This window comes from Solea solea, chromosome 13 (assembly GCF_958295425.1).
Source record: "Solea solea chromosome 13, fSolSol10.1, whole genome shotgun sequence".
NCBI lineage: Eukaryota > Metazoa > Chordata > Actinopteri > Pleuronectiformes > Soleidae > Solea > Solea solea.
The window spans coordinates 26,997,454-27,012,133 of NC_081146.1; the positions used below are offsets into that span (position 1 = coordinate 26,997,454).

The following is a 14,680-nucleotide window of genomic DNA, read 5'->3' on the forward strand; positions in this document are numbered from 1 at the left end:
AACAAGCAAAGACAGGGAGCCTAGGAGAGAGGGAAGGAGGGAGAGACGGAGGGAGGGAGGGAGGGAGGGAGGGAGGGAGGTTAGACTTGGCAGATTTTTGTGTGATGACTGGACAGCTTTTGCACTCGACCCGCTGCAGTGGCATGGCCTCCATGAGGGCAGGCGTGGTGTGGAATCTCTGACATCAGCAGTGTGTGTGTGTGTGTGTGTGTGTGTGTGCATTCGGGCTGGTGTTTTCTTTTGCATTACACACACAGACGCCCACAGTGGGCAGTCAAGCGATCATCAGTGCTGGTGTGTGTTTGTTATATGTTATTTACAGTGTACTTACAGGAAACATGCTGTGGTTTACGTATAATGAGGCTTTTCTTTTCAAATTTTTGGTTAAAAGTTATTCTTCAGCACTTGGAAGAATGCAAATCAAGGCAAGTGGCGATAGATAGTCTGTGTCCTTATTTGGGAAGAAGATAACCAGTCCATGCTGCTGCTGTACCAGGATCACTTGCTCCACTTAGGACAAAAGCTTTCTTGGATTTACACAAAGAAGCATATTTTTTTCAAGCTAATGGACTTGAAACGGTCCACTAGTTCCTATAATTAACATGTCAGCAGCTGTGTATATGTTCTGTTTTACTGCACTTTCCTTCAGTCACCAGCGTTCTACCAAAGCTCCTTTTGTCCAGGGAAATAGACCCTCTGTAATTTACTGTATTGATTTCAAAGATGTAAACCAATAGCAACTGAGAATATCTGTCTCCCCCAAGTGCACTGGTCAGGGGAGAATTAATGAGGCAGCATCAACAGGAAGTCATGCATACTGAAGAAATTCTACATTTTGTGTTGTTTGCCGTCACATTTATACCATGAACTATAGACCCTTTCATTGTATACACACATTCCAAGCCCAGCAAGAACGCGAGCGCAGTTTAGGGTCAGAAAACGTCACAACAGTAAGCGAAGACCTTATATGTCCACGGTCCTCCACCGAATAATTCTCTATATGTTCTTTTGTTGCCGGTTAAGCACCACCAACAATAACTAAATAGATTAGTACTAGCCGACAGCGTTAGTCTGCCTGACCCAGCTTCTATAAAAGATCGGGTAGATGATATTAGCAAGTGGCCAGATATTCACTCTTACCTTATAAATAAACCTAATAAACCTGCTGTTTTAGGGGAAAAGTGTCAGTTTGTAGTTCATTAACATGAGAATGTGGATACACCAAAGTCTGCTGTGTGTGTTTTCTTGTCGGTACCTTAGCTGGCCGCTCGTGGTTGACCACTAACTGCCGAACCTTTTCATATTCTTCACATTCTGTGCGGTGATTAATTCACAGACGGTGAAACATATTCGTTGTCGAGCTGTCTTTGACGACAACCGCTTTCCCACATAGTTTGCAGATTGCCGTCTTTTGAGTGACATCAGTGTTTTCAAAGTCAAACCGCCTCCATGCGAGTGAGGATGATCCACGTTTAGCTATTAAATCTAACGACGTGGATTAACTTAACTTCAGCCCTACATGCAGCTGCGTTAGCTTGGTTAGTTGTTGTGAAGCGTGGACACGGCGTGTGTTCTCAATGCACATGCGCCGCAGTCTGAGCTACTAGGCTTGATCATGCAGTGAATGTGTGGCCTGTTTTGATTGGTTCTTACAAAGTGACTTCGACAAGCTGGATATTGTGATTTCACACATCGTTAAAACAACAACGAAGGGGCGGTTGCCTTCAGAGCTTTCTGTTGGACGTTTAGGCATCAAACCAAGGGATCTTGGTTGGGTTCACGAAAAGATTTGTTTGGATTAAAGTAAACAATTTGACAGTATAATGTACGATGTCTTTCTGCTTCAAAGGCAAACTCCCCCTTCGAATGCATTACTAATGCAACTCAAGTTGAATTTACCACCGTTGGCACAGGTTGCAGGTTTGGGCTACTTTTTAATTAGCTAGAACATGCAATAATTACAACTGGACAGTATTTATTAGAACTAAAAGTAATTTAAGCTCCACCACTCAGTATTTATTGCTGTACATGATTTCAAGCTTTAATCAGCCTGGTTTTGAAGATTTATAAATAGGGCTTCCTCTGCTCCTTAGCCGCAGGTCACTGATCTGCTCGTTGTCGTGTTATATAATGAGTCAGTGTAGGCTGAGTGGGCTCAGTCAGTGACCAGATTACACCACTCCACAGATAAAGACAGTTTAAGGACGGCCGTCTCACCACACCTTTGTTATTCTTCCATTTCTGGTTTGTTTCACTAGTTGAGTATCTGCCGTGATAAATAGTTCACAGTAAACCACAGCCCTTTTCCTGGAGGAATTTCAAACTCAAACACGGGCTGTTGAGTCACAGAGAAGTAAATACTGCTACAGTTTATTTATGCCTGCGTCTGTGGTTTCTAAAGAGAGTAAACTATGCCTATTGCAGACATTTAAAGTACTTAGACTGACATCTTTCATAACTCCAGACTTATTCAGACTTCAAATGCATTACTCATGTGGACAAACATTTCCCTACATTGTCTCTCTAAATTCCCACTTATTAACTGTCATCCTAGGATGATGTTTTTCACAGGGCAGATGGTCCCGAGTATAAGGGAGCGAAGAAACCACAACATATTCAAATTTAAGAACCTGAAAAATCAGACAAACTATTTTAAAAACACTCAAACTGATTGATTATCAAAATAGTGGGTGATTCATTCAGCAATAGATGAATAAATGATTAGTCGATTGCTGCCATAATTGGAACACATTGGAAGTTTACCAGGGAAGACGATTAAGTGACAGAGTTTATGGAAGCGCACGCTGGGGACCGTGTTACTCTCTTTTCAGACATGTCCCGACCTGCCTTATTCAATGTGGTCACCACACGCAGTCACACAGCATAGAACACGCACGCACGGCTCCTATTTAAGGCCTAATATTTGTCTTTCGTACATTTTGCATGCCATGCGTTTTATTGGTTGTGAGGGTTAGTTCTGAGCAGTCAGTAACTGCTTCAGGCTCAAACCTGCCTGTTGGGAAAAACACTACTTAAGCCTCTCTTTGTGGACTCAAAAGCAATAAAGACAGTGATGATAAAGACAGAAATGTTTTCATGTACTTTCATACATAAACGGAAATGAAAGTAGTTATGAAAGAAGACTCTGTCTGACAGTCACTGAACTGAAACCGGTTGCTGATCGGGTTATGATTGAGCTCACAATCGCCAGCTTTCAGCCGTGCTGTCACTAAATACACCAGACTCCTATATTTTGAGATTTGAGAAATGTCCTTTCTAAATGTTGGAGATTAACACATATTTCAGGATTTTTAGTTCATTTTAACTGATCTACATTTCAGCGTTGTTCAGTTTAATTCTTGTGTCGGACGTCGCGCTCATGACTCTTCCAGTGACGATAATCTCTGTCTAATCAGTGGCAGGGACTCTGTTGACGTCACATTTACTATCAACCCAGCTCACTTGGAAACTCCCCAGAGCAGGTATATGTATATACAAGAGGTACTTAAACTGATGAAGTACAATCGATCAAGCCAAGTAGTGCTAGAACTGTGTAATGGAAAAGAAATATATATATATATATAATGCATACAAATACAATTTATGTACACTATATTAAACCCTGCCTTTTGGAAAGGAAAGTCTCTTTGGGACAAATGTCTCTGGCAGAAATCATTTGGTCCAAACTTCAGTCCAAACCAGCTTGTTCCCAGTGAGCCCGACCTCACAAAGACAAAGACAAAGACGGGGAGAGACGTTGAAAATGATAGAAAGAGTGTTGATAGAAAAACACTTGGAGACTGAAAGTGAAAATTAAATTCAATATACTTTTGGGATTAGTCTAGATTGATGATTCATTCATTTAATTAAAAATAGGAGGAGAAAATGAGAGTGTGTGCAGTGTGTTGTTGGTGAATGAATGTTTTCTTATGCCTGATTCTAAGATCTAATCCAAGCAATTGTTGCCTTTTCCAGCGCCTCAGAGCTGTGATCAACTCCACAGTTATACAAATACATGCAATACAACTTCACTTCAATTTCACAAGACGTGATGAACCAATTTAAGGTCAAGCATTCACATGAGCTCCGTTCTTGAACTCTTCAAGCTAAAAACTTAGGATCCTGATATCCTCCCGCTGTCGTCGGCTCATGTCAGCTCAGCTGTTCGCGGGTCAAGAGGAAAGAACTATTTCTCCCGTAGACGACGCATGTGATGCCATGAATGTGGGCGCATGGATTCCAGAAGACGAGGATTAAAATCTTTTCCATCATAAATAATCTGAAGGTCGTGTTGTGTCCTGTTGTGTCGAGCAGTGAATTGACCCTCTCAGTCCAGCTCGCACTGACACGGCGGACTGTGCGTGACCTCCCTGTTCTCTGCCACTGATCCAAGCCATTCTCCCTCTGCTCAGCGCCCACGTGTTGTCAGCAGCTTCTGTTACATAAGCCCTGCTGCCAGACAAAAACTCAGCCATCCCAGACACAAATCACTGGCTGCCCCACGCTGGCAGCACCGCTGCTCATGTTAGCTGCTAATCCACACACACAGCCGGCCTTTCATGGATACAGGGAGGGGTTTATTTATTTATTTATTTATTTATTTATTTATTTATTTATCTCACTGGCTGTCCAGCATTGTCGTAATACCACTAAAACTATTTTGAGGGTGTGTGACATTTAAAACTTACAGTGTGTAACTTTAGCTGATTTTTTGTTGATAATATTATTAATAATATATGATAATAATAATATTATTCTGGTGTCGGTCTCTTTTAACAGAACAGAAGATGTAATATTGTTTGTAAGCAGGGGTGGAGCGGTTCACAAAATCCCAGGTTCGGTTTGTATCACGGTTTTGGGTGCGGTTTTATCCACCACTTTTAGTTAACATGAAATCCAAAATGCTCCCACACAGGAGAACGCGTCCTCTAACTCCAGACCTCCTCCTGTGTCTTATTTTTTACCAAATGAAAAAAATAAAAAATAAATAACAAACAAAAAACTGGGTTCCTGGTGGGAGTTTTTTTTACAATAAAGTCACAATCACACTTTTTAACATTGATTTTTAGCAACTGATTTCTTTCTGAACAGTAGATTTTCAGTTGTTTCTGAACAGTGCAATCAAACTATTTCCCTATGTAGAAAAACATAGACTAGAACAGAGCATTTAGGCCAAAGAACACATCTGAACAACAATTTCTCGCTCATTCTCAGACTAAAAGACAGACTAAATTGTGTCTTCTCGTGCCCCCACCAAATTATTTTTTTTAATGTATATTTATCCTGTTAAATGAAACAAATGTATATCTGCATGTGCTGAAACATGAGTATTCAGAATTCACAACTAAATGACTTCCACAGTTAGGGAAAAACATTTATATCGTTATTGGCTCAAGTGCTCTTGATTTATCGGCATATCAGATGTTGGCAAAAAGTCCAATATCGTTCATTCTTATACTTTTCCTTTATCCATTTTTCTGGACCACAATTTATTACACTTTTTATGATTTATCAATTTATTATTGATAATCTTCCTCCTAATATACAGTATGTACTATGTACTTTAACTTATCTACCATGAGTCACATGGTAGCTAGCTCACATTAGACACTTCTATCAAGGCTGCCGTGGTTGCACAGAGTAACTCAATGACATCACTGGTGGAGGTAAATAATTACATCTGCTCACATTACTGTAATTCATTGTGGAGTGCTCGGTACAGAAAGATGTCAAATGAGATACAATCCAAACGCCTATATATCCTAAGGTTCTTATATTGTACATACATATTTAACTGAGTGATTTTATGGGCTAATTATTTCTTCTCTATAGGAGCAGAATATCTTGTCACACGGATAAAGAATTTTGCATTTGAAATAGCTTGAAATGAATCAGCTTAAATGTGCTGTGAACTGATATCGATGGATATTGGAGTTTGTTGTATCTGTATCTGACCTATGAGGTAACATGTACCATTTAGGTTCATCTGACTTGCCGACATGCCCTCTAGTTCGTTCTTCAGCTAATAAATACATAAATAATTGAAGATTACAATGCAGTATAACTTTAGAAGCTTTGTGGCATTAATATGTTGTTGTTTCTGAAGGAGACCCATGTGACTTTATCTGAGATGTATGATGGTGGACACACAGGAACGGCTGATGTTCTGGCCCAGAGTGATAACAGGCAGTCTTTTGTTTTTCTGTGTTGGTACATTCTGTTCACAGCCCTCTCACTGTTTTTCCTGGCTCACTGGCGCCTGATGATGTCAGTTAATATGTCAGTATTTCTATCTAAACAACAGTAATTATTAAACAAACCTCTGGATTAGCTGCAGGGGTGCAAGAATAGTTGAACAACAGATTTTACACCCTTAACAAAATGAATATGTCTCATTAATATCTTAATATGTTTGCTGCTTTATCTGTTAGATAGCCTTGTGTTGAATGTTGTAACACAAGAACCACACTTCACAAAGCCAATCATTATTAATAAGCTGCAATGTTGAAACATTTCCTTCCAGTTATTTTAAAATTTAAAACCATACTTGTTTGTATTCACTGTCCATGTGTCAACAGCTCTTGAGGTTTTACTGTAGTGTCTGTCACAGTGGTATGTGTGAGGCAGTGGATCTACATCCCACACGCCACACCCCATAATGATACCACTGTTCACAAGTTAATGCCTTGTGTCATTGTTAAGAATCTGTCAAAGTACACAACACTTAATAACACAAGTCCCCGTCTATGAGGTTTGAGTTTTTTTCTGCTACAGGGTTTTTGTGCTCTATTGTCCATTTTGAGTCAGAATGGGCTGAAACATACTTTCAGGTTTACTCCATCATTGTCCATCATTGTCCCAGAGCAGATCTCCCTCTTCTTACTGTGCACCACTGCTTTTCTCTCTCTCTCTCTCTCTCTCTCTCTTTTTTCCAAAGTACTAACTTGAGTTTGTTCTGAATTGAAGCAAATAATTGCAGAGGAGAGAATCAGCATCCTGTTCACACATATCCAGTGTGCATAAGTTTTCAGAGCTGTTATGCTAATATGGATGGAGCGTTCTTTGTCATCTGCACACAGATCAAGTAGTTTGAAGGAGCTCTTTTTAAATGATGTAACCAAAGGCTAGGTGACATCTTTAATGATGCAGTTTGACAGTAGCTCTGCTGGGTTCGTCAGTCATGACTCAGACTGAATATACTACCCAGAGGTATGTCTGTATAAGTGTTTAATAATTTATTTAATAAATGAAAATAGTTTGCTTTGTGTAGCCTTAGAATGAGCCTTTTATATGTACTTTACCCTGGAGTGCCTGGGAAATGGAGGGATGAGCAGAGGAGTCTTCACTTTGTTGCAGTCTCACAATAAACCTTTTTATAATAATTTAATTCAAGTTCGCTGTAGATCACAATATTTTTTATTTATTTATACAAGTTATCCCACTGAGACGCGGGATCTCATTTTCGAGAGAGACCTGTCGAGGACAATCATAACAGCACAACACAATAAAGGGATGATGTGCAAAATGTCAAGTGAATAAACAGATTGAAATATTAGGAGCAAGTTCCCAAAGCAAGTCCTCTCCAGTGACTCTTAAAGAATCTTAAAATCTGCTAAGGGAATCAAGCTGAGACTGGAACCTGAAGCTTGTTCCAGGTTCCAGGAAAATCTGTTTTTGCCAAGCTCTGTGTGGACAGAGTGGACCGTGAAAGTGATGAAGTCCTGGGAACGGAAGCTATGACTGACCTGAGTATGTAACATGTACACAATTATTAGCCCCCCTATAAAAATGTCATTGTTTTAAAGGTATTTCCTAAGTGCTGTTAAACAGAGCAAAGAGTCACAGGTTTTTAAACATCCTAGTTTTATTACATACGTCCATTGTTTGAATTTGCACACAAAAAATCAACTATTCCACAAAAAAACAAAGACTACCACGGTCAAAATGAATTAGCCCCCTTAAGAACTGAACCTTTTATTGAGCCATAGCACAAACTACTGTTGTGCAATGATGTGTTTAACTTTGTAATGCTCAAAAATCTTAAAATCAAGTTAAAACTCAGGCTTATCTCCCAAATCCACGCAGTATAAACTCTTCAGTCAGGGTTTGAGTTGTCACTTGAGAAAGCATCATGCCAAAAACAAAAGAAATCAGTTTCGACTTCAGAAAGAGGATTGTCCATGGTCACAACGCAGGAGAAGAACACACAAAGTTATCTCAGCGTTTCCAAGTGTCAAGAACTGGAGTGAGAAGCATTATCAAGAAATTCAAAGAGAGTCACGTGATACAGAACGAGCCTGGCAGAGGTTGGAAGCGAAAGATTTCACAGACGTGTCTGAAGAGCCCTGAACAACTGCCAAGACACGAGTGAATGACTTCACCAAGTCAGGAATTGTAGTCTCAAAGAAGACAATCACTAGAGCTCTGCATACAAATGGACCGTGGGCTTGAGACCAAGCTGAGGCATCTGACCGGACTGGGGCCTACAGCCTGTCATGAATCTTAGCGCCCCCATGAGCAAGAGGAGAGATTGAGCAGAGGCATTCATATAAATGCTATCTCCATAATCAAGAAGGGGCAAGAAGGTGGCATATAAATTAATCAATCAATCAATCAATCAATAAATCAATATTTCTGTAAGGCTAGGACAATATGGCTTATATTTTTAGGCTATATCCCATTATATATACGAGGTATATGGGGATGAGAAGCTGTTTCTCTGGGTTCATAAAAGTTTTCTTTTAAAATGTCTGTGCTTCTCAAAGTGACGATACAATACAATCCATTTCTTTGGCTTTTTAATGTTAAGCGTGTGTTGGACACAATGAAATTGCCTATAAATATGGTCAAATTCTGATATAATGCAAATAATTAGGTTTGCGTTATTAAGGGGCTTTTTTGTTGATTCGCTGTTTTTTTTTATTTAAATCAATATATACTTTAGATTTAATATATAATGTTTACTATGATGATTAAAGGTCATCACAGATACCTTCATCATGATATGACAATATCCAAAATCTAAGACCATGTCTTGTCTCATCATCAATGTATCGCCCAGTCCTAGTCACGTGTTGTTTTTTGGATTAAATTTTTCATTTTAGTTTTAAAATAAAATACCAAAGTGAATATTCAGTGAACAGAATATTTGCTGATTCAATTTTTGTCCATCAACAAATCCACGGGTTGTTGCCTCTAGTCCTTCCTGTGCTAATTGCTGTGGTTTTGAACGGTGAAATCTTCCCTCAGAGAAGAAAACATATTTCCATATGTCATTTCATTGGTACCTATAGCAACACACTCACTCCACAGCCACTGTTTTGTCTTGTTTTGTTTTTTTTAGTGGAGCGCTATTGTTGGCCAGAGAAAATGCTAGAAACACACTGCTGGCTGAGAAAGGCCTTTTTGGTGCTGAAGTGTGTTCTTCCCCCCTGCTCGAGTGCCTTTTAATAATGATTGAGCATCTGAGGGAGGTAGGGAAAGCTTGAAGCGAGAGAACGATGGCGAGGTGTAAGAAGAGTAAACTCGTGACTCACCAGGCAGTGGAATAGAGTTCACTGAGTCATGGATGAGGCAGGAACATTGTGTGGTGAATGAGACACGGGAGCGATGGGAATAGATGACTGTAGGTAGTTTAAAAAAAATAATATGTATGGATCATTGTTACCATTGCACAGTTGCACACAGTCAGAGACATTCACAAAGAATATAGTTATTATTATCCATGTGTACTACATGTTACACGTTGGATGCACATGTAAAATCAAGTTGTAAATACTGTTCACAACTCGATACATTCAATTCAATTTTATTCATATGGGCAAACGCACTGCAACGACCCAAAACACATGCAGGTTAAGAAATGAGCTGCATATTCACAAACGCTGCAGATTCAAAAACACACGCAGAAACGAAAACACACAAACCCCGAAACACGCAGGACAGAAAACACACACAAGTCCCAAAACACGCAGGACAGAAAACACACACAAACCTCAAAACACGTGGGACAGAAAACACACACAAACCCTGAAACACGCAGGACAGAAAACACACACAAACCCCGAAACACGCAGAACAGAAGACACACACAAACCCCGAAACACGCAGAACAGAAAACACACACAAGTCCCAAAACACGCAGGACAGAAAACACACACAAACCCTGAAACACGCAGGACAGAAAACACACACAAACCCCGAAACACGCAGAACAGAAAACACACACAAACCACAAAACACGCTGGACAGAAAACACACACAAACCCTGAAACACGCAGGACAGAAAACACACACAAACCCCAAAACACGCAGGACAAAAAACACACACAAGTCCCAAAACACGCAGGACAGAAAACACACACAAACCCCAAAACACGCAGGACAGAAAACACACACAAACCCCAAAACACGCAGGACAGAAAACACACACAAGTCCCAAAACATGCAGGACAGTAAACACACACAAGTCCCAAAACACAAGCAGAAACAAAAACACCAGCATATTCAATAATGTGTGAGCGCTCGTTTTCGTGCAGCTCTACGACCAGTGGTAACTCTAACTTTATTAAAAGACCTTTATTAAGATGTTCTCCTCCTGTAACAACGCACTTTTTATGATGGCAGCAGTTAGCTCTGGGCGTAGAAAAGTATGCATTTATTACATCTCAAAGTTGATAATAATTCTGTATTAAAAGAGCGAATCTGACTTTTAATTTGAATTTTTTTCAAACATTGTACAGTACAGCTAGTTTACAGAACACTATCAGATACCAATGTATACAGTACTTTGTACAGATGCTTATGTCTGATTAATAGGTCTCTGAAACATAGCTGCGAGGTGTGCTTTCAAACGTGTTTTATTTTGAAAACCGGGCGTCGGTGACCTTAAAAATGAGCTTGACTGCAGGCTTTTTACCGTTCAGGTGTTCCAGAACAAGGCAACTGTAACTGTCCAGATGTGTTGTGCCCCCAGAATATCTTTACTGACAAAAGAGAGGCTTTTAGCTTTAGGTCGGCCTCTTGTGTATTTCTTTGAAACCAGGACCACTTTGATTTATTCCCTTTGACTGGCATTGATTGTGTCAGAGGTCTGCTGATGCCGACTGTGCTTTTTTTCCCTCTCAGCCTTGATAATGTTTATGGATTGATATTGTTTTTAGGTACACTCAACGGATGCATGCCCTTGGAATTTGCTATTGAATATTGACAAGCAAAATTGCCCAATTGATTTGAGAGGGGCCTCTTTATAGACATACTAGTGTATAATGTTTCTCTGGGCCTGTCGACACACAAATCTGTGTCACTGAGTCTCCATAGGTTTTGTTTTTTTATCATATTGGTGTTTGATCCACATGGAAATGGTGTTTTCGGAACCCTGAAACAGCGTTTTTTCTCAAAATGCCACCCCTACGTTTTCATGTAGACATTGAATGCACTGTGTACTTCAGCATTTTCAGTCATTTTAGGGGTTTCATATGGATGGAGGCATTTCCTGAAACGATGCCGTGTTTACGAGAAACCTTTCCAAAACGATAAAGAGAAGCATTGTATACATTTGTCTCTGTTTCCCTGTGGATAGGTGGGAACGAAACCCTCCCTAATTCCAAATAAGGGAGTAAGCTGTAACTAACAATTCATTTCAAAATGTATTCATCTGTTCATTTTCTCAATTCATCGATTCATTCTGTACATGAAATGCCAAAAAAATGTAAATGCCAAGTAGCATTTCCCTAAACTTCAAAAATCATATTCAGTTAACTGTGGGAGAGGAGCAAAGAAGTACACATTTTCACATTGAACATGCTATAGTCTTGTTTTTATTATCACTCAACACAAAATCAACATATCACTTCTTAATATAGACACATTTATTATCTATCTATAATAAATGATATCTATATCTATCTATTATCTATGAATTATTAATCATGGAAGTGTTTCATCCCTTCTTTCAAGTTTCAATTTTGAACTCATTTTGAGACAAAGAATTAAATGAGTTGGGCGTAAGAATGATGTCATGGTCACATGACATTTATGAGGTTTCAGAGAACATTTGAGCAAACACTGCTGTGAAAGCCCTTTGTTTGCCACAGCTGTTGTCATGGGCGGGTCAAGTGACTGCAAAGGTGTCCCGTTCAAAAACAACTGGGCCACAACAGGCTTGTGTGTGAAGTCATTATATCATTGACTGTTGTAAACACTGCAGCTCTAACATTCCCCTCATCCTCTCTAAGCTTTTTACTGATCCTTAACTTCTTTATGTGTCCTCTCTTTTCAGGTGTGGCCTGTGGAGTAGTTCGATGTAGAGTGCTCCTCCCCCTCACCCCTCCCTTGCTGTTCTTTTGAGGAGAGCAAGTACTCTTTTTTTTTTTCTTTTTTCTTAATTTTTTCTACCTGGAAGCAACCCGCCCACTTTTGAATTCATGATCACATGACCGTGGATATGGACGCAGTCCTATCCGACTTTGTCCGTTCCACTGGAGCTGAACCAGGATTGGCCAGAGATCTGCTAGAGGGTGAGTGGGAGTGTTTCACTGCCCGTCATGAGACCAGTGCTGTCATAAAATATTTTATTTACCTTTATTTTCTTAATTAAACGCTTAATTGCTTAAGTCCACTCCAAACGACTTAAATCAGCTTTTACATATAAAAGAATATTAATAATAGGGAGATATGTCAAGTTTGACAACTCAGGGACTCACCTAATAAAATCTACATCTATTTAAGTCTATGATATCTTAATAATATGGTTTTAGTAAAACTGCCTTTTCCAACCAGAAGCTGAAGTTTGGAAACGGTTCAATCTCTTGCACCAAAACCCTTGGTTTTTGGATCACAGGGTCACAGGAGCTGCTGGCCCAGCGTGTTAACTGGCTGAATCGAAAGAAAGCATTTCAAACACCACAATATCACATTTGGAAATTTATAACCCTCTGAAACACTATTTCCCGCATTTTGAGGGCCACATTTTGTGAAGTAAAGCTATTATTACGACTGTACCGATTTAAAAAACAACTACGCCGGTGAAAAACACAGCGTTAGGGGCCGAACTCTCAAACCCTCAAACAAAACTTAATTCAGCTCATAAGCAAACTATTCAGTCTCTTTGCTGTTTGCTGTTTGTTGTGTGAAAGAAATGCAGTCACAGTTTCAGTATAAAACAATGTTTTTTCAAGGATGTCGAGCTCTCGCACCAACTTTGTACGTCACAGACCAGAAACAGCTTTAGCTTGTGGCTACTTGGTAGCATTTTGAGCAACATTTTGTGTCGTTCTCCCATCGTTTATCTTCACCTTTTAACCCGAGAGAGCAGAAAATCTGTCTCCTCATCAATCTTAAAATGCACTGGTCTGAATTTGGGCTCTGAACTGACAAACATGTACAGAGCTCCTCGGCCAGTTTGAGTCTGGTTGAACATATGCATGATCACAAGTCTTAAAAATGACTCAAAATGAATATCATGTGTTTAATACCACATACAACTAAGGCTGTGGCAAGTTTTCTTTTTAGATATTAATACAAATGTTCAGATTTTCAGCTTCTTAAATGTGAATATTTGCTCTAAAGAAATCATTCAAACTGAAAAACTTTGGTTTGTGGATAAAACAAGACATTTTCTGATCTGATGATCATTGAGAAAATAATCGACAGGTTAATCGATTATGAAAACATTTGCAGCTTTATATGCAACTGCACTTCAAAAAAGCTAGAACTATGCGTTTTAACTGACCGCTGTTAGGGTATTTTATTCTATATTATTCTATATTCTATAGCGAGAGTCAGCAACACAAGTTCCAGTTTAGAATGTGGGTTAAAAATGCAGTGCAGTGTACAACAATCCAGCGAGCCAAAGGAATGTTCCACTGACCTTTGCATAAGATAAGGCGTCCTGTGGTTGTGTCAACCTGTGGTGAATATTTAATCTCATTAAGCGTGTGTCATTTTGGTTATGTGGTCACACTGAAACTGTTCCTGCTCAAACACGTCGCTGCCACCTTCTCTTGCTCCGTAGGCAAGAACTGGGATTTCACCGCCGCGCTCAGTGACTTTGAGCAGCTTCGACAGGTGCATGCTGGGAACCTGGCGTATTCTTTCGCAGAGGACAGATCGTATCTGCCTCCAGAGAAGGAGATGGCGCGTATGGGGCGGCCAATACTACACCGACAGGATGAGGTCGTGCAAGGTAAGATAGTTGAGTGTTGCCGTGTGTGCTGATAAGGTGGTTAATTATTGTTATATTCATGTGAAATAACAGGTAATAACAGCCACTGCCCTTTATGAAGGCCTCTGAATGAGCTCGTGTCTCACAGTCTCCTCTCGTCCTCTCACAGCCACAGAGAAGCGTCTGTCCAGGGGCATTTCCCACGCCAGTTCAACCATCGTGTCCCTGGCCCGCTCTCATGTCTCCAGCACTGGTGGGAGCAGCAGTGAGCCTCTTCTGGACACGCCTCTGTGCACTTTCCAACTACCAGACCTCACTATGTACCAAGATGACTTCCGCGGCTTCATTGAGAGAGATCTCATCGAGCAGTCGATGATGGTGGCCTTGGAGCATGCGGGTGAGGGAACCCGGACACCAGCGCGTGATTCACCCGCGTGAACACCCGCGTGAACACCCGTCACACGACATGGACCATGAGAGTCGTTCAGAAAATCATGACACACACACACACACTAC

At 40.2% G+C, this 14,680-nt stretch overlaps 1 protein-coding gene across 2 annotated transcripts in view; it reads left to right on the top strand.

The window, feature by feature from the left end:
* The window catches only part of otud7b (OTU deubiquitinase 7B), a 39,511-nt gene that overhangs the window by 13,936 nt on the left and 10,895 nt on the right, over positions 1–14,680 (top strand). For both annotated transcript variants that reach the window (XM_058648058.1, XM_058648059.1), the window contains exons 2-4: positions 12,281–12,518; positions 14,015–14,185; positions 14,334–14,561. In XM_058648058.1, the coding sequence (XP_058504041.1) occupies positions 12,434–12,518; positions 14,015–14,185; positions 14,334–14,561 (484 nt within the window). In that variant the 5' untranslated portion in view covers positions 12,281–12,433. The remainder of the gene's footprint in view (positions 1–12,280; positions 12,519–14,014; positions 14,186–14,333; positions 14,562–14,680) is intronic.